We start from the raw sequence: 27,794 nt of genomic DNA on the forward strand, positions 1-27,794 counted from the left end.
CCATCTGGGATACCCAGTGCCTCCCCCAGCAGGCTCTGAGCAGGACCAGCCTCTGCTACAAGCCCCCAAATGCTCTACAAACTGCACGGCTCTAACAGTCCCAATGTGGAAAAGGCTGGGAAGAAGAGGGGAAACTTTGGGCCAGTTCCAAGTGAATTAACTAAATGCTGTAAATTGAAGATAACTCCTGCTGCAGAGCCATTTGCAGAAGCCTCCTCCACGCCGTGCCCTGGCACTGCCATTCACTGCTGTTTGTACTTCTGAGAAACATTTGCACTTGTCACATTTGTAAATTGCATTAAGGAGAGCGCTAAGGAGCACAATTTACTCCTCATTTTGTGTTCCGGACACACAGCACTGTTAGTTTTTGTGCTTACATGGGCAAAACCTCCTGAAGATGCTCCATGGAAGTGTTTGTTTTACAACTTACCTCCCTCACCATTAAAGTCCCTTCCCTTGAAATATTGCTAAACGTATCTGCGTGGGAAGTCTCTAGCCCGTGGGTTGTCACCATTCCCAGGTTGTACGGCTCATTGCTTCCAGGAATTCCTGTTGGTCTGGGGACAGAGGGGAAAAGCATTAATGGTGAATACTCCCTTTGTTAAACTGGGTGAAAAATCTTCTAGTACAGTATTATTTCAGTAAGAGTAAGGCTCTGTATCTCCCAGGAAGAAAAGTTAGAAAAATATATCCACTTAGATTTATGGGGAAATGATAGATGCTGCCAGAAATACAGGGCCAGGGTCAGGCTGATAAACTACAGATACCAAAGAGAGAGACCATTCCCTTTCTTATCCCAAGGTGTCCTGAGAGGAGCACTGACAAATGGGTAACAAGGAATAGCACTCCTGCTCTACTTTATATATTTTTTTTTCTACCTAAAAAAAGCTGTAGAAAACCAAAATTTACTCCCTTTAATTCCCATCTCAACCCCTGAAAAAGAAACACCAGAGCAACTGATGGCAAATAATAAGGGAGGGGATGGGGTCTGGAGAAGGTGTGGGCAGGAGGACAAGTTGTGTCCTGTAGCTTTCTGCTGTTTTCCAGGTGAAAATGTAGTCCTAACCTGTGGTTTCACCTTGAAATTTCCACGATCCTATTTGAAGAAGGGAGCTGGAATTTATTACGTTTTAGGACTGCCTGAGATTGGATGTCACAGGTGCTGAGCAGCCCCCATTACTTCACTTGGCAGCCTGGCTGCTTAAATATAACTGGAACAAATCCACAAGCAAACGACAAGCACCCCTGGCTGATCAGACCTGTTACATTACATTTAAAAGCCTCACAGACCAATTGCTTCCAGCAGTGTGAGGCAGTACAACCTTTAACTCCTGTGCACACCAACAAGCTTGGAGGCTTGTGAGGGAGCCTGGTCGGTGAGAAGCCAAAACAGCCTGGGGTTGTAATCATGGGGTTACTGGTCCAAGGTGGGATCTGAGCCCTGGGGACCCTGAGGTGGGACTGGCTCCTTGCCTAGATCGTATCAAACCTACAACTGGACAGGCATCACAAAGGCACTCCAGACAGCAGCCCACCAGACTCCTACAGCACCTTTCATGTGAGGAGCTCACACCTCCCTACCATTAGCTTTTCACCAAAGGATGAGAAAATAGCACAGTTATTCTAGTTTTAAAATAAGACAACAGGGCCAGAGGAGGTTATGTTAATTTTGAGACTGTACAGCCAATGAATGAATGGCTGAGGTAGCCCTGAGGTCCCAAATTTCATCAGTGAGCAGATTCCACGTCATCCTGCAAGAATTCCCTGGCCATGGGCAAGAGCTGGCTTGCACAGCTCAAGGAGAGGGAGCTGAAGGGAGTCAGAGTTTTCAGATGGAGAAATGCTATCTCCAGAGGTGGATGGAATTAACAGTCCCTCCTATCCACTGGGACACAGAGCAATGGATAGGTTTATCCCACAGCAGAAGAGACCTGGAGAGAGCTGGAATGAAGAGCAGCTAAGTGCTCAGGGAGGATACCCAGGGAAGTTTAAACATGAGCTACACAAAGATCACTCAGAAGGTGCAGCAGAAGATGAGATGATCTCTCTTGGCCCCACTTTCCAGTGACAAACACTGAACACAGGAAAATAAATCTCTGTTATAAAAACACCGAGGCTAAACTCGAGCTAAGGTCCCTTTTGTGAAATAAGGATTTAACTCAGAGGATTTGCTTTCTTTTTCCCCAGACATGGGGCTGTGCAGCTCTGCCTGCAGACACCCCTGCATCTCCACCCTCTGTCTCTGGGACACTCAGGGACAGGACTTTATGGGACATGTGGCATTGGGCTGGCAGGGGCTGGGGGCATCCAGCTCCCTGCTGTGCCTGTCAGCCCACACATGTGGCTGCAAGGCACCCACTGAGATATTTATCCACTGGGAAGTGCTGTGTCAAACCCAAGGTGTCTGAAGAAGGATGTCAGCACACATTAACCACTCCTGATTAAACTCCTCTTCCATGAGCAGCTTGAGGCCCCTTCTGGCACGCCTGACTGCCCATCCCACTGCTGCACATTCAGAGCCATCCCTCTGCCTCCTGACTTGCTCCAAACAATTCAAGAGCTCCGATTTTAATTCTTCTGCTGGAAGGAAGCTCCAACCCAGGAGCTTGGCACTCTGAAAAACTTGGACCCAAGGAGACATGGTCTCCCTGCCACTTAGAGGGCTTCTGTGCTGCTCCATGCCCCACCACCATGAATCAGAGAATCAAAGAATTGTTTAGCTTGGAAAAGATCTCTAAATTCCTTGAGTCCAACCATTCACCCAGCACAATCATCTTCACTGCTAAACCATGTTCCTGAAGCCAGGTATGCCTGCATCAACTATAACTCATTTAGCAGGAAAAATGGAAATGAACTGATTAAAACACAAATAATCCCCTGAAACTTTCCTACAGCTCCTCTGTGAATTCAAAGGGGCAGGATTCAGATCCTGCTGCCAGGCACAGACCTCCAGAAATGCCCCTGCAAAGCACTGGGTGGGAAGCCTGAGCAGAGATGCTTCAGAATCTCTCTCTGAATGGCAACAGCTCCCTGTGAGTGTTGAAGCTGTGCTGCCCTGATCTGGAGAGACTCAAATGCACAAGTGTCCCATGGGACACAATAGTCTGCTGATCTCTTCATTTTACCACTTTAACCCACCAACACTGACTGTGCCAAGGGCAGAAATCCAAGACAAAGATTCAGGATTATTATAATCCTGGCTCTACCAGTTGGCACTGGGCAGGACACCAAGTACTGACACTTTAGCATGGCTTAATCTGGGGCAAGACCAGGCTCAAGAGCAGGCAGAGTTTTAACACATCCATCCCATGGGCAGAACCCACGGTGTGGGTGAGGTCAACTGTGCCCACTCTGGCCAAAAACCTGCCTGGCTCATCAGCAGGTACAGCTCCATCAGCTTTGAGCCAACATTCACTGAATATGCAGCAGAAATAGCTCAGTTTTTCCCATTAATTCTCTCTAGTTTGGAACAGGAAAAACACTCAGGTGAGTACATCATCCCTTGCAACCATGACGCCGTTCCCAGTGCCAGCCACCAAACATGGACACGCTTTGGCCATGTCCTTTATCACAGCTACTGCTCCTCCAGGCCAGGGTTTCTCCTCCAGGCCACGACACGCTGGGGTTTCACCTCCAGAAAAACGCACACTGGGGTTTCGTGGTTTGCCCCCTCAAAAGAAAGCGTTCCTCACATGAGCCGTGGGATGTCACTGACAGGCACGGTCCCATCATGTGTCTCGTTCTCCCCATCCTCCTCCTCCTCCTCGCTGCTCTCCGACTCCTCGCTGGAGGAGGAATAGTCTGTCACCTTCTTCAGGGGCCGATTGGTTTCCTCGATGCGCAGCTCCCTCAACTCTTTGGCTAAAGCCGTCAGATCCTAAAGGGGATGGGGGCAAGGAAACAAGGAAGCGATGGCTGTTACATTCAGAGCGAGGAGAATGTCACATACATCTCTCCAAAAGCCAATGCTAACAGCACGAGCAACAAGAAATAGCTTTACAGAGTCGTTACAAACATGAGACAAACGTAAGACAATGTTTGTAGCATGTAGCATTTATTAAACAAAACAAAACTGATTTACGCTCACTGAAAAGTCAATAGCCAACCTCTTCTTTTTCTCTTTGGAACGTGTATGTGCATATATATACACACACTTATATGTATATACACGACAAAATTATATTTGTTGGAAAAGGTGAAGTTCAGTCACCATCATAGTAAACTGGAAAACAACGTCACTTCAAAGATTGGCTCGGAGAATTTCTCCTGCAGGGTTTTCTCTTCTTTCAAACTTCTCAAAGAGACCCCGTAATGGTATTTATTCTGTAATAAATGCATTTGGGAAGGAAGCAATGACAGCATCTCCCATGGAGTGGTGCAATCCCCACGTCAAGAGCTGCTTCCATGGTGAGTCTCCGCTGTCGGGCGGCTGCCGAGAGGTGGTGAGCACGAGGAGAAGCGCCCAGCTCAGCCAGACTTTGGAGTCACAGCTCTGAGTCAGCCACACAATCAAAAAATAATGATAATAAAAAAAAAAAATCCCTCAGCGGGACCCATTAAGCACTTTATGTGAAATGTGGCAGCCTACAAGCTAAGGGAGAAAGAAAACTAAAAAAAAAAAAAAAAAACTAAAACAAAAAAAAAAAACAACCAAAAAGCCTTGAAACAAGAAAAAAGATAGGAGCAGTCCCAAATCCTAGTCATAATTTTTCAGTTTACCATGACTTTGATGAGGTCTCAGACCCGACAGTCATATAAAATAGACACTGCTATTTCAAAACAAGGAACATGGCAGGCACCGTGTAGAAAAGAGACTTTTTGTTATCTTACATGCTTTTATAGCAATGCAGGGGGAAGCAGTAGGGCAGAAAAGCATGAGAGCTCGAATTAGAATGGGTTAGAGAACTCTGTTGCACAAGACATGCACATGACGAACAAAGCATTGCAATTGTCAGTCTTACCATTTCTCCCTATATTAGTGACCGAGGTAGGCATCAGTGCATTCGGTCAGAGATAAAGGATTAGGGAGAAAGAAACTCATTGAAAAAGACTAAATTCCACAATTGTCTTACGGCCACACTCTCATTTACTGCATTTCCAGTTTACCGTTCCAGCAGGGCGACTACGGCAATATTAATTATTGTTGCAAAAGGAGCTCTTAAAATCTATCCTGTCGACACGTGAAGAAAAGGATGGAGAAGCTCTATGGCTGAGATGCAAACCCAGCTTGTTTTTTAATGGTGAGGTAGGAATGTTTTGTAAGCAATCTGAGCCCACACCTCCCGGCGGGCTCCCACCGGTGACAGCCACACATTCTGCTCCCAGGTCTGCCCTGCCCAGACTCTGACATAGAGACTCCCCTGGATAGTGGAGAGCTTTGCATCAGACCCAGAAGTATAAGCATCTCAAAAAAGCCCTTTTTTTTTTTTTATTTATTTATTTTTTTAATAATTGGTCAATTCCTGTTTCACAGCAGGTACCTGTGATGGGTTGTATATGGGTTGTTCAGCCTGGAGAAGAGAAGGCCCCACAGGGAGACCTCAGAGCATCTTCCAGCACCCCAAGAGGCTCCAGTAGAATTGGAGAGGGACTTTGGACAAGGGTATGGAGTGACAGGACAAGGGGGAATGGCTTCAAACTGACAGAGAGTAGGTTTAGATTAGATATTGGGAAGAAATTCTTTATTTAGTCTGTGGTGAGACCCTGGTACAGGTGGCCCAAGGAAGCTGTGGCTTCCCTATCCCTGGAAATGTTCAAGGCCAGGATGGATGGGGCTTGGAGTGACCGGGGATAGTGGAAGGTGTCCCTGCTTATGGACAGGGTTGGGGGGAACAAGATGAACTTTAGGGTCCCTTCCAACCCAAACCATTCTCTGATTCTGCAGTTCTGTATCGCTCCAAATGGTCTCTTCAACTTTAAAGAAAGGCTCTTTTCCATGATTAAAGAGAGATTGTGGTATTTCAAGAGCTCCTTTTCGATGCCAACATGTTTGGGATTGAAATAGAGTCAAATCTGCAGTCACGACAACTAATTATTTTAATTAGTGCTGTAGCAGCTTCTATGATACGACTGCTTCTTTTCCTAAATAAGAATCAGTGACAATTTGAGCAGCTTAACAATGCTTTCCATTTAGAGTATCAAACATGCTCTTTTTTGAGCACTTGCCTTTGAATTCAATTAGAGCCTCTCATTTTAAAAGGGATTTTAGGACTGTGTAAGAGCCTCTTAAAACTGCAGCTGGACTTCTGCAGCACAGGACTAGCACTGAACTCCTCCCTGTCACAGCACTGGACTGTGAAAATTACTTCTTTTTTGCACCTTCCACTTCTAACGTGCTTCAAGGCACCCTATCAGCCTTTTTTGGCCATCACTAGAAGATAGTCAAGTATTTTAAAAATCAGCTTAATTGCTTTGTAATAACTAATTTGAAAGTTATAAGAGCAGTAATATTCCCAGACAGTATCATCAGATAACTCATATTTCCTAGTAAAAGCTTTGCCTCGGGATGGTTAATTCTTTGATGCTATCATTTTAAGTAATGAGCACTTTGTAGGATTAAACAGCTTCACCAAGTTGTTCCTGGACCAAAAACAATCTGACAATTACAAAGTGCTCTGTACTTCCACTCATCTTCCAAGTGTTATTACTGAGGGTGACATAATACATAAGTTAGTAGTGTCAGTGCTCTTTAATTATTTTTAATTACAAAGCCTTCTTTAGATTTAATATTTGCTGGAATCAAGTCAGATTGGTTTCCGAAATGACATCGCTCCTTGAGCTTGAATTCAGCACACACGCTGCCTCTATTTAGACACTGATTCATGTGCTTTTTTCTTAACAAAGCACCTCATTAAACAAAATGTATTGCTCATATTTTATCCAAGAGAACAAGTTAACTAACCAGCACATCTTCCTTCTTTCATATCTTCTATTTTTAGAGGAAAGAGGCTGCAGAAGAGGCTGCTGAAACCAGTGCTTTCTGCTACAGCCCTGCAGTTACCAGTATCTGCAGTGTGCACAGCGATGCGTGTGTGAGGCAAGTTAAATGTTAAATCAGGAATGCTGGGTCTTTGCCCATGAATGTCTGAACATTCACCACTGCCAGATGCACATTTAAAATATTATCCTAAGTGAAAAAGGTGTACTTCAGGACTCTCATTTTTTAAGAGGATGAATGAGGACCAGCAGTGCCATCAACATCCGAGGTGGCTCTGCTGACTCTGGCTTTGCAAGTGGATGCTGGTCCACAAGAATGAACAACCCACTGCTCTGTTTTTCAAGCGCCTTTTTTTGAATTAGGCTTAGAACACATTTCAAAAAGCACTTGGTGGCCCCACTGAAATCAGCAGGTGGCCAGGGGCTGTGGCTGAGAGCAGAATGTGGTGAGGAGTCCAGGCTGCCCGACCTCCTCCACCGGCACGAGAAACCTCCGCTCTCGCTCCTTCTCCTTCCAACACGCCGAACAACAGCAGCACCACCTGCTCCCCCACGTGAACACTGGGATGCCTCTGCCCTGGCCTCCATGCAAGTGGTGTGGCCAGCAGGTTTTGGGCAGGCCAGGGCTGAGCAGAGCACACCAGCAGTGCTGTCCCCTCCCCGCGGGCGGGCTCCCGACGCCGGAACGCCACCGGTTCGCTCTCCCGTCCGACCCGAGATCGCATCGCCACCTTTATCAACGCCAGCACCAAGAAAACCCAGCTCGGAATTAAGCACTAACTAGTCAACCTTGCATAGGCATGACCCACTGAGAAAAGATATCACTAACCTCATCTATAGCTTTCTTATAGCTCTGTGGGTAAAGGAAGAATAATCAGCATCAGAGGAAACAGATCGGGACAGGAAAAAGCCAGAGGAAGGGCAAGCAGGTTAGAAATAAAATTAGAATTGTTAGCTCAACGCTGTGGAGTGTAGAGAAAAAAAAACATCATCAACAAAACATTAATACACATTAAAACAGAGAAGCAGTGGAAATTCATATAGTTTTTAGGCCGACTCTGCAGTTTTAAGATACAAATGTCAACAGCATTAAACCAGGAGGAAACACTTCGGATGAAATTTTGCTCAGAATAATAGAAGGGGAGTGTACAGAGACCACTACCAGGTGGGGTTTTAAGCTGGGAAGGCTGTAGGGGGCTGGTTGGTTCCCCAGCCTTCATGAGCAGAGCATCCCCCTGACGGGTGCTGCGGGGGACATGCAGCACGGAACACAACAAAGTGCCATCGGCCACCGCCGCGCCCAAGCTAGCAAAGCCCTTAAGCGTCTGCTTCACCTGGAAACACAGGCTTAAGTGCTTTCCCCTAGGCTTGGGCTCCTGGTAAAAACTCATGCACTCTCTTAAGCATTCAAATCTCCCAGAGGCTCTTGCCGTACTGCTGCTTTCCAGTCTCTCTGCTGGAGCAGCAGCAGTACTAGCCTCGTTTTTGGGGTCCCCGCGGTTGTGCCACCGCACCGAAGGGAAACGTGGCCAAGCTAGCTGGCAGCATTCCCAGGGGAAGGAATTGAGGACTCACAGCGGGTCGGCTCGGTCGTGTCACATCCCTGTTGTCCTCCTGCTTGACCTTGGCGGGCTCATGGGAGAGCACAGGGGACCCTTCGGGTTTGGTGTTCCCTGGTGAAAGGCAGGTGGAGAGAGTGGGAATTAAAATGCTGCCAAAAGCCACCACTGGGACAGGTGGGAACAGGGGCTTCATCATCACTTTGCTTCTGCTGTCTGAAAAACACTCCCGCTCCTTTCTGCTCCTCCACCAACAGAGCAAGACAAGCCACAATCCTGCCCAGCCTCCACCAACAGCCCTCTCACAGAGTTACTGCTCCTTTTCTATTGAAGAAACAAATTTACTTTGCAGAAGAGCAGGGCATGTGATAAATGAAAAGCTCTGCAGCATCTGACATCGCTAGGACAATATTTGTCACAGGATTTCTCATTAGTAAAAACAAAACCAAACCTGAAATGACAATGGGTTACAAACTCCTTTTATTGACTGCCCAGAGGACTGATGGTTTCAACAACAGACACCATCATCTTATGGCCAAGTCATAAAATATTCAACGCATGGAGGCAGCATTTATCTCAATGTTCTTCAGCCCTGGGGAATGGAAGCGTGGGGCTGTGCCAGAATGCAGATATGTGGGTGTATGGGCTGTGGCAACTCCACTACTCTGTTGCCATTAAACAGCAGAATGGAATATCCTTAAGAGAGGCTTTAGGATGAGAGGGAACAATCTGGCTGCACACATAAACCCCATGTCAGCACGGCTGCCTGGTGAAAGCATTTGAGAGAAAGCTTCTTACAGGTTACATCACTCCTCTGATCCCATCTCGGGCACAAAGATAAAATCCCCCAAAAATATATATCAATTAAAAGTGAAACACACTCCCAAAGAAACTACATCAGGAGAGGTGCTCCTGGGTGGATGAAGACAGGAAGCACACTGATTGTTTTCTTTGTTTACCCTAAAGCATAACTCCCATCTCCTTTTGCCAAGGCTACTTGGCAGTGAGATGCTGTGGCCATCTTATATCAACCTCCAGGGAAATGGGGCTGTTGGCAACTCTGTCTGCAAGGAGGCCAGCAGGTCACAAAAGCACATCAGAAATGATGGATCCTTTGATTTTTTTAAAGTTTTTAAAAAGCAAACATGAGACCACAGGCCTCTTGTCCTTGCTGCTTGTCAGGAAGCCTCCCCAAGTGTGCCTGGTGCTGAGGGATGTTCCCAAGCTCACCTCTGACTCTGTTGCGCTCACTGGAGCCAGCCTGGGAGCCGGGCTGGGATCCACCCTGGGAGCTGGGCTGGGAGCTGGGAGTGCTGGAGCTGGAGGAGCTGCCACTGCTGGTCCTCTGCAAGGGGCTCTCCACGATGGTCTCTGTCCTCCTCAGGTCTGGGTTGCTGCAGGAGGACAAAACAGAGGGGCACCATCAGCCAGGGTCACACCCATCCCCAGGGCTCCAGACCCTTCCCACACTGACAGGAGTGGCTTCAAAGGCCAGGAGAGTCTTCCTCAGCTGGAGGAGACAGGGCTGAGGTCACCAATTTTGGGTGCACTATGACCATGACCAAAAAAAAAAAAAAATTGCCTAGAGAAGCTTTCTGCTCTTATTTGGTAAAATTTCACAACCATTAACAGATTCTTTGCTCTCGATCCCCCGTCTGTAGATTTGCAAAGCTGGAGTTACCTAATTAGCCACCAAAATTCTTCTTCATAAAAGCAGGAATTTGTCATGTGCTGTTAGACAAAGACTTCAGCAAAGCAAGGATCTCAAATTTGCAGCAAGGCTGCAGATCTCTTGTACCACTTAATTCAGAGTCCCCAGTTTTCATGGCTTCACTTCAAACTTGCATCAGATATCCACTTTTCCTCCTTGATTTCTCTCACCCTTGTGAACACAGATAAATCTAGAATAAAAAGTGCCCTTGATACACAAGGAGTGACTAATATCTCTCTGGGTATCAGATGCCTTTAGGAAATTAATTCTTACTTGGCATTGAAATGACATCAGAAGAGATATTAATGCAGAGTTAGGCAATTTGGTTTTATACAATGTTTCTGGAAGTGATTTTATTCAAAGTCCTCTTTAAAATGTATAGTAAATACTCCCTCATTTGTCACAACAGGGTGACAAATAAAAGAAGGGCTATTTTTGTAATATTTGCATTTATGCATGGGGAGAATCAAGAACCAATTGGAAAAACGGGGGAAAAGGAAAAATATTACATTACTGTGAGAGAAATCAAGTATGAAATAATTTCAATGAAAACTTAAGTTTAATGGACATGTGGTAGCATCCTAATAATTTCCAATTTTCATCAAACTGAAAGCCTCCAGCTCATGCTCTGTGGCTATCCTTAGCTAAATTAACTAATGAAGTATATTTGAAAACTTTGCAACTGATGTATATACATGCACTGACCAGGACTGGGACAGTGGGGGTGCAGGAAACACTGGGCAACCTTGAATTTGAATCCCAGATTCCCATTATCCTTTTTACTTTCAATACCATCACTTATAAAGATTGCGCAGTCCAATATCCCTCTGCATTTTAAACTGTCCTTCAAGCAACAGCTAATTAAAAGAACAACATTTTCAAGAATTCAAAATGTTTCAGCCTTTGGCAAAGAAGAGCAACAAACCATGATATGCTTTTTCTCTAATTAAAAAAAAAAAAAAGAACAACAAAAAAATACTCTTCCTCCTACTGCTGCCCCTGCCAGCGACTCGGGGCTGCTGCCCGTGAGTTTGCTGAAGCACAGAGGGGGCACTGAGCTGGAAAGGGAGGCGTGTGCTGACACTGGTGACAGCACACATCGTGAACATCCCCACATTCACTTTTTGACCTCACCCTCTGAGGACAAGGCAGGAAGAAGAAACCAAGCAAGGCTAATTGGAACTCGCATTTCTCCCGGGATCTGCCCCGTCTGAGGTCTCGTTCTCTGAAGCAGAGACAAGCTCTCACATGACTAAGCTGTGTTTTTTCCATCCAGCTCTGAGCAGAGCCTGTCAGCTTCCCTGCTCGTTTTAAACGTGCCCAGGGACAGCTCTGACACGGCAGAGATGGGACCATGGCGATGGCACAGCACCTTCCTAGGGGCTCACTGCTGTGCCAGAGCTGGATCTGGCTAAGCTGAAGGCCCAGCCCTAGGAAGCTGAAAGGAATTCAATCCTTGATCTACATCTAGAGAAGGTCTCAAGAGTGTCTGTCCTGCAGCACATTCCTTAGTCATTATCTGTGAAAACCTCATCTGATGCATAAGAAATGTATGGAATGTACCACTGAGACCTCCCCATTGGCTTATAGGGATCCACTGATATGTAAGAGGTGAGAACCAGGACCTAATTCCACTAAGGGGAGCACCCAAACTCCTGTTTGATTCCACAGCAGCAAATGCAGCATCCACCTCCAAACCCTGCAATGCCCAGGAATGCATTCAGCCAAGGGAGCAAAGCCTCCAGGGATTCCAGTGCTCAAAGCCTTGTCAGTTAAAATCGCTGCTGGATGCAAAAATTCATCCCAGACTCAAGAGAAGCCTTGCAAATGTCGTGGTGTTCAGTCACAAAAGCAGGGCTGGACTCCAGCCCATGTCTGGGCTCCCAGCTGGGTGATGCAGGGCGGTGCAGCAGTGGCACACCAGGCTCACTCCTGCCCATCCCCACCACATCCTCACCTTGCCCGAATGGGCTGGGAGCCCAGCCGGGGCCCCAGGGCGCTGCCATTGCCTGGGGAGTTCTTCCTTGCCAGGGCAGGGGATATGGAAGTGGTTCGTTGAGGCACCTGCAAAAGAATGGAGACATCTGCAGTCACCCAGTCTGGGTCACTCGCTCACCTGAGCCATCACAGACCACCTTCCAGCTCTGCCTTAAGGCTGATTTACAACTCATTTCCCACTGAGAGAAAGGCAGCATTTAGGGCAATTATAAAATACAAGGCTCTCAGCTTTTAGAAGGAATCACTGGAGTGTGAGGCAGCAGCAAGCTGCAGTGGTGCTCCCAGGGATGCTCCTGGCACAGGAGCCCCTGAGCAGCCTGGCTACCACCAAACAGGGCACTTACTTCTAGAAGAAATGTATGCACATATACACACACAAATATATATATATAATTTAAATCTAACAAAACCCATAAAAGTAATTTTTAAGGTAAAATTCAGACTGAAGTGCATTTCAACAGCCACAACAGACGTTTTGTATCTAGCTCAGATATGACACATGCCAGCAGACAGAAGGTGTTGACTGGTGGACAAACAAGAGGGTTGACAGTGGGAAGATCCAGACTGACCCACCTAACACTGGGATTAAACACTGTGACCTTCAGTGAGCTTCAGGTGCTGCTGCTGCTGGCAGAATGGCTCAGCACGAGCACTCGAAGCCAACCACAGCCTACAGGGGCAGTGACAGGTAACCCTGGAACTCTGCCCCATCCCATGGGAGCTCAGGCATCACTGTGTAGCCACAGGTGCAGTGGCCTCATCCCCCAGCACCTCAGGTGACGTGGAGAGGCAAGACAATACTCACCATTCAATACCTTGCACCAGGTAACAGAAAGGCCAAGGGCTTGTCAGGACTAGCAAGAAAACGGATTAGGCTTGGCTTTTTTAAAGAATAAACACACGGTTGCATTAGGCAAGATAAGAGAATATTTAGAGAGCCTGGACTGCAGCATCACCAGCTGCAGCATGTCCCAGTGCAATGCAGTCTCCCCTCCAGGTAGGACACTCTGCAGTCAGGACTTGGGGAGTTTTCCACCTTCCTCTGAAGCATCCAGCCATAAGCACTGGCAGAAACAAGACCCTGGACCACGGAGACAGCCAGTCCTGCCTCTCGGGGCAGTCCCTTCGCTCCAAACACCCAAACCCACCTCGGGCAGTCCAGTGTGAAGTCAGGCTCCTCATGGGTGGTACTGCCAACACAACAGCCCTAAATGTGATCCGGTGGGGATCCCTTCTGAGTCCATTTTCCCTCAGCCAAGGGGGAAAACACTGCACAGTGCTGGAGAACAGCTTTTCTCCCAGCAGCCATGGTCTCACCACGCAGGGCATCACTGCGGCTGAGCGTCCTTCTCAAAGGACTCAAGGCAAAAGCCAACATTAAAGTGCAGGGGCTTTTTCTTAATTAGGTTAAAACCAGGCAGCCACCCTCCTGCACTATGGAGGAGCCAAGCACACAGACAGTTCCAGGAGCTGTTGGCTTGCTGTTGCCTTCAGCAGAGCACTGACGTCTCCTCTTGCTTGGCGACAGCAGAAATAGGAGCATTATAAACACCCATGACACCACCACAGATCCCTTGCACAGGGAGGCTTACCTGGTGATTGTGACTTTGCTCTTAAAAAGGCAAGTCGCTCACTTTGCAAATACATCTAAAAATTGCCTCTCAATCAGGGACAAATACTGCCTCTCCCTGTCACTAATCAATTTATAATAATTTCTCCTCTGTAAAAATCCTCCTGGCTGAGCACTGATTCACTGTAAGTGGAACTTTAATGGCCAAGTTATAATTCTTCCAAAGTGAAGGTGTATAAACAACACAATCGAAATATTGGTCCAGAAGAATCCTAATTAAAGAGGTACTGCCAGACACTGCCAAAATGTCAATGAATGTATAAAGCTGCTGGAGCCCTTACAAGTCTTCCATCAATATTGATCGCAACTGGAGGCACCGTACTGGACTAAAAAGGACCCGTCTTATTGAGTATGACAAATTTTATGTTCCTATAATTCCATTTAAGCAGAAGGTTGTTTTTTATCCAAGGGAAAGAAGAGATTAATTTGTTTTGGTCTCTGTCTGAGCTCGAGAACTTTCTTTGCTGGAGGGCAGTGCTGGTTTGCAGCTATTCTGCAGCCAAGAGCAGCTCCCAGCATGTCCTGCAAACCCTGCCTGAGGAAATGCAGCCCCTGGGCAGGTCAGCCCCCGCTGTAGAGCCTTGGGGCTCAGTCCTGCCCACTCTGCTTTGCCAGAGGGACTCAGCTCTGGGATTGCCTCTGACGTGCTGAAAGTGAGGAGCGATTGTGTTACCTTTGGTGGAATGTCTTCCTCCTGCCGTAACCAAGAACTTCGGTCAAACTTTTCAATGCGAGGGGGCAGAGGAGGGTTTTCTGAGGTGGGGTCCGAGTTCTGCCTTGGCATCTCAGTGCGGTGAGAGGTCACCGTCAGAGCCTCCTGAAACCCAGCCAGTCCCTTTGCAGGCTGTTCATGCAGTGACTGAGACCCAGACAAGGAGCTTCCTTGGGATTTCACAGTGACCAGATGTGGAATCTAAGCACCAAGTCAAAACAGAACTATCAGTCAAAACGGAGGGTTAAAAATAAAAAAGGAATAAAAAAGAATTTAAAAATTTGATTTAGAAAAAAAAAATTTGATTAGCACTTTGGATGCACTGAAAAGCCCCCTTGGTCTGAGATCAGCACTGCCTTGGTTTCAGGAACTTCTGACTTACATCACTTCAAGGCAAGATCTGTTAAAAATCACATTCCCGCACACGCTGTGCCCGCCCCAGGCTCTGCTGCTGCTGGCCCAAAGTCCAGCTCCTACACCTGCACCTCTGTGGTTGTACTAATGAGGTTTGGCATGGATTTTCCATGTTAAAAATGAAAAAACCAAAAAGAAGGAAACGATAATAAATAATAATTGATTAAAAAAATTGTCAGGAATTCTGAGGCATAGATGGCTTAAAAAATATCTTGAGGCATGAGCTTCTATAGGTCTTGGTGGCTCCCATGGACTAGCCCTACAGGTTGCAAGTTTAAAGAATACTGACATCTGTTCTGGGAAATCTGAAAAAATCACAAGGTTACAGTTTGGGAAATCAGAGCTTCTTCCCAGGACTCTGTGAAGCTGCACTCCTTTGATACAACAGGGTTGTGACTTTTATTTGAAATTTCTACATACAGGTCTCTGTATGTGTCCATGTCTCACGGGTACACAACTATGCACATACACACTGACAAAGGGCTCCGGGCTTCAAGCAACACTTTCATGAGTATTTTATTGCCAAACAAAAGTCTTTGTAGCTGCTGATGGTACAGGATGCCAAGAAGGTCACTGAAAATTATCTGGACAGTCAGAGGGATGACAGTGAAGTGGGGTTTTGCCCACCTTCCACTTTCCCGATGTATACAAAAAAGTATGTTTCAGGGCTTTCCTGCACATTTTTGTTTAAAGCTGGCTCTGTACTGGAGGTGCCACACGTGGCTGGCACTTAGTTGGCAAATATTCCATAGAAAGCCCAGCTGAACTTGGAGCAAAGGCTTTATTCTTCCCTCTGAAATCCCTGCAGGAGTCTGTGGATCTGTGGGAGCAATTCCAGGGGCTGGACCAGAGCCAGCACTGACACTCCCTACAGGTTTTGGTGGCAGAGTACTTGCAGACCTCATGGCTGGGAGAAACTTCTAAAATGACGATGCCCCTCCTCTGTGACAGTCATGGTGATCTATGCCCTCTACAGATGTGTTTGTGACTGATGTCAACTCAATGGAAAACCAAAACAAAACCTTGAATCAAAGCGGCAAAGAAAGCAAAACCTCTTTCTGATGATCCTCAGCATCAAAGCATCCTGGGTCTGTTGTACCAGGCTCTGTGGTTTTAGTCCTTTACATAAACCAGATCCAAAGAGGATCAGAGCAACAGCTGCACTGGACCAGAGCAGCAGTTCCTCCTGGTCCTCCAGCTTGTTTCTAGCAGTAACCAGTACGTGATGCTTCAAAGGAAGGTATAAACCAGCGTGATGTTGCTAACACATGGAGGTGACAAGAGGAATACACTCATGCATGTAGATGCTGCTCTTAATCATGAATATGCTTAAGGCTGAGAAACCAGGGAGCCAGGTGCTATTTCCCTTCATCCACTCTTCCTTGCTTCCTTACCAGCACCCCCAGCATCCTGGCAATGGGGGAGCACCATTACCTGCGGGTCCACGGGCCGGAGCAGGGGTGGGGTCCGGGCTGGCTGCACGCCGCTGATGCTGAAGGACTCTGACCGAGGAGGCAGGTTGGGGTCAGAAATCCTGTTGGCCACCTTATGGGGCATGGCCGGCGAGCTCTGGCGATTGAGCCGGGAGCGCTCCTCCACCTGTGGGACATGGGGAGAGGGGTCAACGCCCCCAGGAACCCATTTCCAATGGAAATCCAAGGTATGCATAAACATACAGAAGGCTCTTTTCTCTTTAGGTATGTCACCCTTGCGCCAAGAATGACACAAGAACAGACGAGGACGCAGCGTAAAAAGGAAGAAAAGAAGGCCTTAATGGAAAGGAAACTTCAGCTTAAATAGACCGATACGATACATTCTATTTGATTGGTTAGTTAATAAAAACATTTTTCTCACATACTGTCCTTGAGAGGAACAGAAAAGCAAGGTGGAAAAAACACCACCTGCAGATTGTTTATACTAACAAGTTACCACATTCCTACAACTCTCTAAAAATTCTCACAAGCCCCTGTGAGTAACGACTGCCGTTTCTCTCTCCCTGACCAGGCTGGCATCCACACAGGTATATCATATCTATTGCTTGATCAAGGTGGTGATCAGTCATAGGTTGGACTTGGCAATCTTGGAGGTGTTTCCCAACCTAAGTGATTCTGCGATCATGGAATCCAAGTTATCCATCAAACTGTGCAATAAATGTGTTTTAAAGACATGAAAAGGACTACTTAACTTTATATGCTTAATTAATTTCTGAATATGAAATGGAAAAATTAAGAAACTAAAAAGAAAAAATAAAAAAAGGCAGCACACCTCAGAGAGATGTTACTAGAAGATGATTCCTGAGAAGCTCTTGCTTCTTCTCAAATGGATCGTTAAGTAAGGGGACCATTTTCCTTCACATTTATAAACACTACAACGGGTAGTTTTGTTTGATCTGAATAAAAGAATAAACATGGCAGCCAGAAAACTGTTGGCTTTGATCTGAATTTACCAAGTCTGGCACCTTGTCATGTATGGGAGGGGAAAAACCTCTTTTACTGAGAGAGAACATCAACCCAAAGCCCACTGCTTTCAGCTACTCTTGATGGGAACGCGGCGGTTTCAGCTCACCCAGCCGTGCCATCCTGCAGTTAGGCTGTGCATTGATATTCAGGCAGCATATGCTATGCAGAATTTTTGATACCTTGAGATCTGATGTGTATTTTATTTACGTGTCATTAAAGTGTTAAATACCCCTAGCACATCTCAATTCCACCGTGGATGATGCCACGGTAAAAGGCAATCTTTACAACACGTTTACTTGGAAAGAACCACAGCTCTTCTTTAAATAAAAACTCATGAAACAAAGGAACCATTCTATGAATAAAAATGAATCCTTTTCAGAGACTGAGCATGGGACAGAGTGAAATATAGGTAAGAAATTTGTGTTACAGACTGTTTCCTTTTTGAGTTCATGAGGGGCCACCTGGGCTACTGCCGTGTCCTAGAAGGTCACCACAACTTCCCCAGGCCCACCAGCGAGCAGAGGCCGTGCAAAGCTCTGCTCAGCAGTGCCCAAGAAAGGGGACACAGAGATGCGAAGGGGAGCAGGGTGGGAATGAGAATTCCCTCTGAAAAGGGAGCAGCAGCCCAGGTGCTAGGTCACAGGCTGCTCCAGTCCATCTCCTCCTCAGCCAGGCCTTGTTTAGCAAATACTGATCCATAACAAAAAATTCAGTAATAAGGAGAGTTGCTAATTACACAACCACAGCTCAGAATGCTAATGCCACATCCCTGGCTTGATCACAGAGGGTTCCAACATGATCTCCAAAAAGGTCCAAATAGTCCATAATTTTAAGAGATGTGCCTGGAAAAACAGGGCAGGTCTGGGACAGCACCCAGGCTACATCCCAAGTTAGCTTCCAGTGGATAATCCTGAGTAACAAGATGAGCAGAAGGGGCAGCAGAAGGGAATGTGCATCATGCATTTTGGCAGGACTATCTGCTCAGACTGTTTCGTTCAGCATCAAGAGAAATCCTTGACTGTGCTCTGGGGAAGCTGTTAGAGATGCAGCACAGGCTGGCTCCTCACCCAGAGCTTTGTCATCACCAACAGGCCAGTCCCTTAACCAGGGGATGCAGGGACACGACCACAAGGTGAGTGGCCACAGCCTCACCTTGACGCTTTATCCCACTTCTGCAGGGTCTTGGGGTCACCCTGTGAAAACCAGTGAGGTGGGAAAATGTGTGCATAAAGGAGAGGTGTGAAAAGCAAAGATGGGCACAGTGTAAGGAGGGCTCAGCTGTGCTGATCAAGCTCCTACGAGAGAAGACTCGAGATCAAAACAGCATAAAAACGAGGGCAGTATGGGATACAATGCAAAATCCTCAGGAAATATCCAAATAAGCTTTGCACAGCCTCCAGAAACTGTAGGCTGAGCACCAGACTTGTCTTTTCATTGTTCCCACAGGAAAACAAAGTCTCAATATTTCTGTTAAATTAGCATGCATGGGTTGGGTATGGAAATTGCTAAACTACAACAAAAACCATGGTGGGCTCATTAAGTATCAGCACAAATCTATCTGTGGAGCCAGCAAAGGTGGGCCTTCAATATATGCAGCAAAGTACCTGAATTGTGTTAAAAGTAGGACTAAACAGAAGATAAAACAGGATGGAGGCAAGAGGAGTCATTCTGGGAGATTCCAAGGGTGCTCTGCTGAGGCAGTACATCAAACTACTGCTCCCAACAGCAGGAAGATGCCACAGCTTGGAGCATTTAATTAGAAACCAGACAGAGTGACACAGGTAAGGAATAAATGGTTTGGAGAGCTAATTGGTGGAAGCTGGAGAAGTTCCCCAACAACAGGAAACCTCATCTTCCCTATGATTTTGGCAAAGGGCAAGAGGTCACGTTCTGCTGCTCTTATTAACATTGTGCAGTTCCCAATGTCCTGCTTCCAGCGACAGCATCAAAAAGATGCCAGCCCCATGAAATAGAAGAAATGGGCCTTTGTGTTTGAAAGGGAAAGCTAGATCCAGCACTTTTCTCCCTCATCCCAGATAAAAAAATAATATTCCTTTTTACATCTCTTTGCTAAAGTTTTGCAAACAGTGCCAGAAGTATTTAAGCAATGTTTTAGAGGGTTTACTTAAACCAGGCAATAAAAGACAGAGTTTATTCGCTTTTCCCTGCCCACTACCTACTCTCAGCACTCCAGCAGATGGACAAGAGCGGCCCAGCTCTGCACAAAGCTGCAGAGACACCACCCAGGTGGAAGCCTCTCTCATCCAGAGACAGCTCAGCACATCTGGAACACCTCATCTGCAATCCCACTTATCAAACCTCTTCTTTCACTGAAAGGGCTGGAGAATGATGATGCAACTCCATAAAAATCTATCATCTGATGCACTGCCACCAAAAGAGTCTGAAGAGTGAACTGGAAGGTAATAAAAGAAAAGTCCAAGCGAGTGTGTAAAGAGGTGAAAAGAGTTTTAGACACCCATATCTATCCCTGTGATGGTTCAGAAAGGCCAAAAACATATCCCTGGTCTTTTCTTAGCAACTGGTGGCTGAACTCCTTGAGCATTCAATGCTTGCAGGTATTGTGGATGCAGCTGAGGACTGGCAAGAGGAATGAACTGAGCTGTATGTTGGATGCACATCACATGTCTGCCAGGACTAAAGGATGCCAAGCAGTGCTCCTGCTAAGTACGAAGAATAGGGAAGTTATTAACAGATCTTTCTGCCCAGGAATAGGGTTACAAAAGTAAACAAAAAAAGAACTTTAGAAAAATTAATAGCAAAAGCAGACATCAGTCTTACTGGAGTCACCACAAAGAGATTAAGGAGAAAGAGTTTGCACATGATCCTGAATCTGCACTGCAGACAATGCATGTCTTCATCTTTTCAAGACTATTCAGACTAGCAATAATTAATATTCAAGATCTCACAGCTATTACAATCCCCTCTTTTTGCCTGAGAGAAAAAAATCAGGAAAGAGCAACCCCAAGGGATACAGCCTTGAGCCTGAGGGGAAAAGCTGTCCAACCCCTGCCTAGGTGGAATTAGGGCTCAGCAAAGAACTTCACAACCATCACCCTCTGCATTCACCCTGACCCCATGTGGACATGCCAGGAAGGAGAATGGCGAGATGACCTTCAAGGTCCATTCCAATTCTGTGAATTCTGTGATTCTGTGTCCACAAGCCCCCAGCCAGGCTGAACCCCTCCAGGAGGGATCCATTCTCCTTCTCACATGGCCTCATGGAAAAACCTCCCCGTTTGTACAAACACAGACACACTGCACCGAGCTGGGGGTGTTCCCAGCACAGCTTGATGGCATCTCCTGCATCCCCACCCTGTGCAGCACAAACTGCTGTGTGCATTTCAGACCCAGCCCTGCGGATGCACGCGAGCACCATCATCCTCCCTGCTCTCCCTCACCTCCTTGGCCCACGCTGGCTTCTCGCTGGCATTTATCCCTTCTTTGTAGTGGTAGAGGGGTTTCTTCTCTGCTGGCCTCTGGTCCTGCCGCTGCTGCTGCTGCTGCTGCTGCAGGGACACCAGGTAGTCCCGCTCCTGCTGGAGCTGCCTCTGCAGCCTCTCCGCCTGCCGCTGCTCCTCCAGCTGCTTGCGCTTGTACTCCTGCCCAGGAGAAAACACAGTGACAAGGTGCCCAGCCAGCCTGCAGCCTGGTCTGTTTGGGTCAGCAATGGGGCCTGAGCATCTGAGAGGTTGTTTTCTGGCACAGCTCGCTGATTTGGAAGACTCTGGGGCCTGAGCTGTAAAGCATCCCCAAGGAGAGACATCAGAGCCAGCAAATTCAGAGTTGTGACTGTGCCAGTGATGCCCTGCAGCCACTGAACTGCCTCGTTTGGTAGGAATGGGGGATGTGAGTGCTGCCTTGTCAGGGAAACCCTGCAAGACCCACTGAGGGCTGATGTTTGCTTAGGAATTACCACTGACTTTGCCAAGGTTTTTCTGGATAGAAAAATGAGGGATCAATTCAATGAGGTATCAAACATCACCTGGTCAAGATGGGGCTCAGAGTAACCTGGTCTAGTGAAGGGGTCCCTGCCCATGGCAGGGGGTAGGAAAGAGATAGTCTTTAAGGTCCCTTCCAATACAAGCCATTTCATGACTTTATGGTCAGACAAAACCTGACTGAAGCCAACTCCTCTGTAGGACCAATTAATTGATCCTGGGAAGAGCCAGACTGCAAAGCCAACTGTGTGATCTTTCTGAATCCCTACAGCTCTATGAGTTTAAAAGAGTAAATAATTTTGAGAAGTCCTTTTAAAAGATAATGGCTTGTGTGAGGGCTTTTGTTTTTCCTAAATAAAATAGCAGGACAAAAAAAAAAAAACCCAACCCTGTAGATTAAAAGAAAATGCAGTAAGAGTAACAGACAGCTACCAGCAGTAAAAAGGATAAGTCAAACCCAAATGAAATAAAAAAGAGGACATCTAGAATGCAAACAGCACACAAGGGAATAGACAGTGTTCCTGCGAGGAAATTGAAACAAAAGCCTTCACTCAGAACACGAAGAACAGCATGGCAGGGTGGGTTTGATGGATGCAGGCACGCAACAGCTCAAACACCCCAACATGCTGCAAACAGCCTCCAAAAACTTCACAGCAGCAACCAGGGCTGCTCCTCTCAGGAGGACACACACACACCAATGCTGCGGAGGGGACGCGATGAGAGCCGTGCACCATGAGGGGAGCCAGCCCCGAGCAGATCGGGGGATCCAGGCATGCTGCAGCCACGGAGCAGGACAGGAGGCTCCAGGTAGGGTGGTGACAGTGGTGTCCCCCATGTCTGGGCACGTCAGGAGGCACTGGGGGGACACGGGTGCACGCGGGTGCATGCGGACACGACAAGGGCAGAAAGCGGCAAGCGTGGCCGTGGCCTCCCATTTACCAGAAGTAGCGCTTGCTCCTGCAACAACTGCTGCTGCAGGATCTCTAACTGTCTCTGCTCCTCCTCTAACTGTCGCCTGATGTACTCCTGGAGGCATGGGCAGCAAGGATCAAAGGAAAAAGAGAGAGAGAAGGTAAAAGAGCCAGTATTTCCGGAGAGGAAGGAGAATGAGGTGGGCACCCACATCCGCCCCGCCCAAGTGATCTGATCAATCAGCCCTGGCACCCTCCATCCCTGCCCAAAGAGCCCAGGGTGTGCACCACTCTACAAGAATGGAAACCACTGGGAAATGGCAAACATTACCCAAGAATAACAAAAAATCTGACTCCAACAACAAGCAGGCGTGGAAAACCTGCACCAAGTGCCTTCACATCTGCGGGCCAGCAAGTGGATCCACACAGAAATAAACAGCAGCAGTGAAAGCGACACACGCAGTGTTAAACAATTAAGCAATTTGCTCTCAAGTGGTAAAAAATGAGTGTTTACAAGAAGATCTCTGATTAGAGGCAGAGGAATCTGTGCTGAAGGCGATGGCCCCACTCCCACCCCGTTACCTGCTCGTGCTCTGCGCGTCGCCGCTCCTCCTCCCGCCGCATCTGCTCCTCGTAGTGCCGGCGCTGCTCCCGCTCCTGCTGCTTCCGCAGCTCCTTCTCCCGCCTCTGTTGCTGTGGGAGGCAGGAGGTACAGGTCAGCATCCCCATTCCCTCTCCCTGGGAGACTGAAGTCCTTTTTCTCATCATTTTTGGGGTGTCCCCTTGCCCACAGACCCCGAGTGCCCCCACCCATCCAAGGAGATGCCTTGCCAGCAGGCTGGTCCATCTGGGCGGCAGAGGCACTCCTTGATCCCACTCCATCCTCACACACTCTGGTGTTTGGCACTGGCTGTGGAGAACCCACAGCATCCTCCTAGCCAGAACCAGATAATTTCTTCTCCCAACTGCAGATGAAGCCATGGGGGCAGTGCATGGTCCCCATGTCCCAGCATGGCCAACCAGCAGGTTAATGAGGCCTCGGACACCTAGGAGCCCATCACCTAAATGTAACACATCTCAGCCCCAAACCCACCCATGAGGATGAGGGACAGAGCTAGGGGACTTACTGCCTATTGAGAGGGAAATGCATCCCTCTTTATGCTTGCTGAGACCAGAATCCAACAAGGAAGACTCAAAATCCAAGGGTTTTTCCTTTTTGAAGGACTAAATGAGCAGGATGGGACTTCCCTTGATATTCTCAGGTCATGCCTGCCCCACTCCCTCCTGGGTGCACCCCTGCCTGCTCCACTCTGTAGCACCTTTGCTGACAGCAATCCGGGAAGTTTTGGGGCGATGACAACCAACAGCCTGCCGTGAGTCACCCTGGGCACACCTGCAGCCCCCACACGCCTGCTTTTAACCCAGCCTAACTCCTGCAGCTGCCCCAGCCATCCCGGGAGCAGGGGCTGGCAGCAAAGTGCTGCAGTGCTGCACAGGCTGCTCGCCAGGGCAGCCCCTCACTGCAGCACCACATCCAGCATCGGCAGAGGGCACTCAAATGCCGGGATTGGCTACTGGAGCTGCCTGACCTGACTCCATCATCTCCATCATCTGCTGGCTGCAGCCAACGGGAAGGCACCCGCTGAAGCAGAAACCTGGCCCTTTTTTCTCCTTTTTTTCTCCTGTCTTTTTTTCTCTCCCGTTGCCAACACACGGTGGCTGAGCAGACTGCAGTGGGAACGCTGTCACTGGAGAAGCTGGCAATGCCATGCATTCACTGAATCGTGGGGAGGGCTGGAGCAAGCAGCTGAAGAGCTGGCTGAGCATTCCAGAGACCGAGATGCCTCCGTGTGAAACTGCTGCTCTGCAGGAACCTGCACTGCACAGACTGATTTAAAATCTGTATCTGTCTGTAGGTACCTATAGAGACACTGTATTTTCCTCCATATTTTATATATTTGTATCTCTGTGGAGATACACATCTAAGGGTATCTTTACAGACAGATATCCATGGAGATAAATCTATCTGCAGATATTGTAACAAACATTTAAAGACCCCAACATTTCCATCAGGAGCCACTGCCTGTCCTGCTGCTGCCTCCTCACCCACAGGTAACATCCACATGGACTCCAATGATTTCCTTGAGCTGCAGCACACCTTTAGTGCCACCTACAGCAATATCTATCAGAGCTGCTCCACTTGCCTCAGGGAGGGAAAACTGCATCCAACCTGAAATAACCTGCCAGCTCCAGACACCGCTGTGTCCCACGCCAGGCACAGGCACTGGCACTGCCCACGTACACAGGGGATGCATGTGCTACTCTGTGTGCACGCCTGTCCTCGCTGGCAACAGGGGAACGTGGGGCTGGGTGGAGCTTTTGGAACTCTGCACTAGAAATTGCAGAGGGCTCACCACCAGGACACGGTCACTGTGCAGCATCCTGGCGATACACAGGATTTCTTGGCTTTGCCAGTGCTCCCTTGACCTCCTCAGGTGATGGTCAGTGCTCCCATGACCTCTGAAGCACAGATCTTCAGACTAATGTGTTGAATAAATGTTACCCTGAGCTTCCAGTCACAGTTGTGTCACACTGGTTTTGAGGTGGGTTTTAATGGCTGGCTTTTTTAGTTAAACTATCATGCAGCTGAACAAGGCACATAATGCTTGTGTAGGCTGGGCTTGGCCGGCGGGAGGCAAGGCCCTGAATATCACAGCCATTTCTTCAATAAAAATCACCCAAATGGTCTTCAGTTCCAATCTAGTAGGCAAACAAATCCAAATCCTTCCAAAGAAGGAGGCAAAAGCACTTTTCTCAAAGAGGGAGTGGCACACCATCCTTCCCTTCCTGGGTACCATGTGCCCCAGTGAGCTTGTCCCACTTCTGGTCGCTTTCCTTCAAGGCAGCATCTCACCACCAGCCTTCTAAAAGCCTGTTTACCTCTGGAATGAGAATTGAGGCCCACAGGTACCACTTCCCTTCAAAGCCAGGATTCTTTTGGATACTTAAAGGCCCCCTGCACCCTGCTGCAGCCAGGCTCCAGGAGCTGAGGCTCTGAGCAGGATCCAACACACACATTCATGGAGGCCAGGAGTGCAGCACTGCCCTCCAGCTCCACAGCACATTTGTCAGGTCACATTATGACCAGGTCATTTGCCACGGCAGCATTACCAGCACCTTCAGCTGAACACTGCAGCCCAGCAGAGCAGGGCTGAATCAGCTGCCTCCCCTGTATGGCCTCGCTGCAGCAGCTGGCAAACATCTGGAGAGGACCTGGCACTGCAGTGGGCAAAGCCCCAGTCTCCCCAGTACTAGGATGATGGGGACCATTTTTGAAGGAGGGATTTGGATTAGGGAGATGCAGCTGAGAACAAATGCACGTAGAAACAGAAAAAGAAAAAAAAAAAAAAAAGATTCAAAGATCTCTCTTTCCTTGCCTCCTTTTCTCCCTGCTTTCTGACCTCCCGCTCCCGCTGCAAGAGCACACTTCCCACATTTCTCCAAGCCTGAAACTACTGTGTGTATTTACACTATCCAGATCCATTATTCATGCAAGGCAAGAGCACCAATTAATTAGGGCTGCATTTATATAACTCTGCAGGTAAAGCTATATGTAGCCGCTTGTAAGCCAGAATGGGATCTTATTTGCACTGCACCAGATATGACAGGTTTTAAATATTGATGAGAGAAGACACATGAAGGCAAAACCTCTGGTGGGGAGGCCCTTGGAGGCCTGGCATGAAACAAGGACTTCAAAGAGCAAGCTCACATTGCTAGATCAGACACATCCTGGGCTATGAGCAATGAGAGAGCTGCAGCTGCCCCTTGAACCCTGTGAGCTCAGAGAGGCACTGACACTTGCAAGAAGCTGCTCCTGGAAACCCTGGCTTGCTGCTCCCAAACACCAGCATGAGCCAGGAAAGAAGTGGAAGGGGAATTCCAAGTGACAAATAAAAACAAATATTCTAGGTGGTTGCGTTGTTGTGACAGGCTCATTTATCTGAGCCACCAGGGAAAGAGTGACTGTGGCTGGAACATCATCTTTTCTGACATGCCAAGCACTGGAGTATGGAGAGGTGTTTCCCACTGGTGGAGAAACTGGGTCAGAACTTCCCACCATGGCAAACAGGGATCTGATTTGCTCTGAACCACTGCAGAGCTTTTACTCAGGATCACCATGAAGGGATGCCCCATGCAGGAAAAATCTCATGCTTCAGAAACTATGAGCCCTACATGCTTCCTGACCAAAGAAAAATGAGAGAGACATGAGGTTTAGCTCATAGCTGTACTACAGGAGCTGCTGTAACACAGCTCTCCTTGGAAATGGGTGCAGGAATGCTGCTGGGACTTCTGCAGTATCCCCATGGACCACACAACTATGAGGGTGCTGCTATCTTAATGACAAGGTTCCTACAAGCTGTAGAAAAACTGCATGTGCAGAAGAAAATAACAAACCACCATTTTAGATAACCTAAATTTACCTATAACTAATTGCTGAATTTTTTAAAATCGCTTTGTAAGAGCTTCTAGTTGATGGTGTTCTGCTGGTTAACATTTACAGGAGCTTCAGCAATTTTTTATCCCTTGAACATCCAGCTCTGCAAGTGCACTAACTGGAACCTCAAATGAAAACAGCAAGATGCTTAGATCTGCTTTGTACATCCCCTGTAATGATCTGACCTTCATTTTATACCTAGAACAGAGAAAAATCCACAATATGGCAGAAAAATTAGGTTATATAAAGCCCTCTCTGACTCCATCTGCCCACTGCTGCCAAGGGGTCTGCACAGAGATTTGTCTTGCAGGATCCCTAAAGCTCCTGACCCCAGGATGTGTTATTCCTACAGCTCAGCTGGAGTTTTGGTGGTTAAACCAGTGCATCAAGGCTCATTCTGTGCCAGCAACAAATGGAAGGCTGATTAGGGAACTATATATATCTAATATATGTATATATAGGGAAAAATTAAAATATATTCAAGCCTATTCACCCTTCTGCATGACACAAACATTTTCTGCAGTGCTGTTGGATCTATTGATATTTAATTTCCTAATTTGAGGGTTAGTTCTGATGCACATTTTGAATTCATGAGACCAACTTTCTGTACGAGGGAAAACAAAGCTGCAACTCTGCTCCCATGAAAGTCCCGGTTTCAAAGCTGGCTTGGGCATTTTTACTTCCACTGCAATTAAAGACAGCTGCAAATCTAAATCTCTTTGGCTGCCTGGAATAAAATTCAGCCTCAGAGAAGGAAATTGGTCAGCTCCTGAAAAAGGAGACCCAAGTGTCCAACAGATGCAAGGAGACACGCAAAGCATGGCAGCAAGGCCTCGAGGGCACCAAGAAGGTCATAAAGAGACCACCAGAAGACTTCCTCACTTGACTTTTTTCTATATGCATTTGATGTTATTGTTAGAGCAGCATCAGGAGATGGTGGATTTCCCCAAAAAAGCCCTAATGTGGGAGGTACTTTGTGAGAGGTTCAGAAATCCCCGTTTAGGAAGATC

General features: G+C 47.5%; 1 protein-coding gene across 6 annotated transcripts in view; it reads right to left on the bottom strand.

Moving 5' to 3' along the window:
* Positions 1-27,794, bottom strand: part of TNIK (TRAF2 and NCK interacting kinase) — a 153,773-nt gene that overhangs the window by 15,386 nt on the left and 110,593 nt on the right. For 2 of the 6 annotated variants that reach the window (XM_053951168.1, XM_053951164.1), the window contains exons 13-23: positions 22,872-22,982; positions 22,318-22,404; positions 20,839-21,039; positions 16,395-16,559; positions 14,508-14,747; positions 12,164-12,270; positions 9,726-9,889; positions 8,512-8,609; positions 7,766-7,789; positions 3,693-3,877; positions 431-557 (exon numbers count right to left, since the gene is read on the bottom strand). In XM_053951168.1, coding sequence (XP_053807143.1) covers positions 431-557; positions 3,693-3,877; positions 7,766-7,789; positions 8,512-8,609; positions 9,726-9,889; positions 12,164-12,270; positions 14,508-14,747; positions 16,395-16,559; positions 20,839-21,039; positions 22,318-22,404; positions 22,872-22,982 — 1,509 coding nt within the window. The remainder of the gene's footprint in view (positions 1-430; positions 558-3,692; positions 3,878-7,765; positions 7,790-8,511; positions 8,610-9,725; positions 9,890-12,163; positions 12,271-14,507; positions 14,748-16,394; positions 16,560-20,838; positions 21,040-22,317; positions 22,405-22,871; positions 22,983-27,794) is intronic. The other 4 variants (XM_053951166.1, XM_053951169.1, XM_053951165.1 and 1 more) reach the window with 4 other exon arrangements.

The sequence above is a fragment of the Vidua chalybeata genome, chromosome 10, assembly GCF_026979565.1.
Source record: "Vidua chalybeata isolate OUT-0048 chromosome 10, bVidCha1 merged haplotype, whole genome shotgun sequence".
In the NCBI taxonomy this organism is placed as follows: domain Eukaryota; kingdom Metazoa; phylum Chordata; class Aves; order Passeriformes; family Viduidae; genus Vidua; species Vidua chalybeata.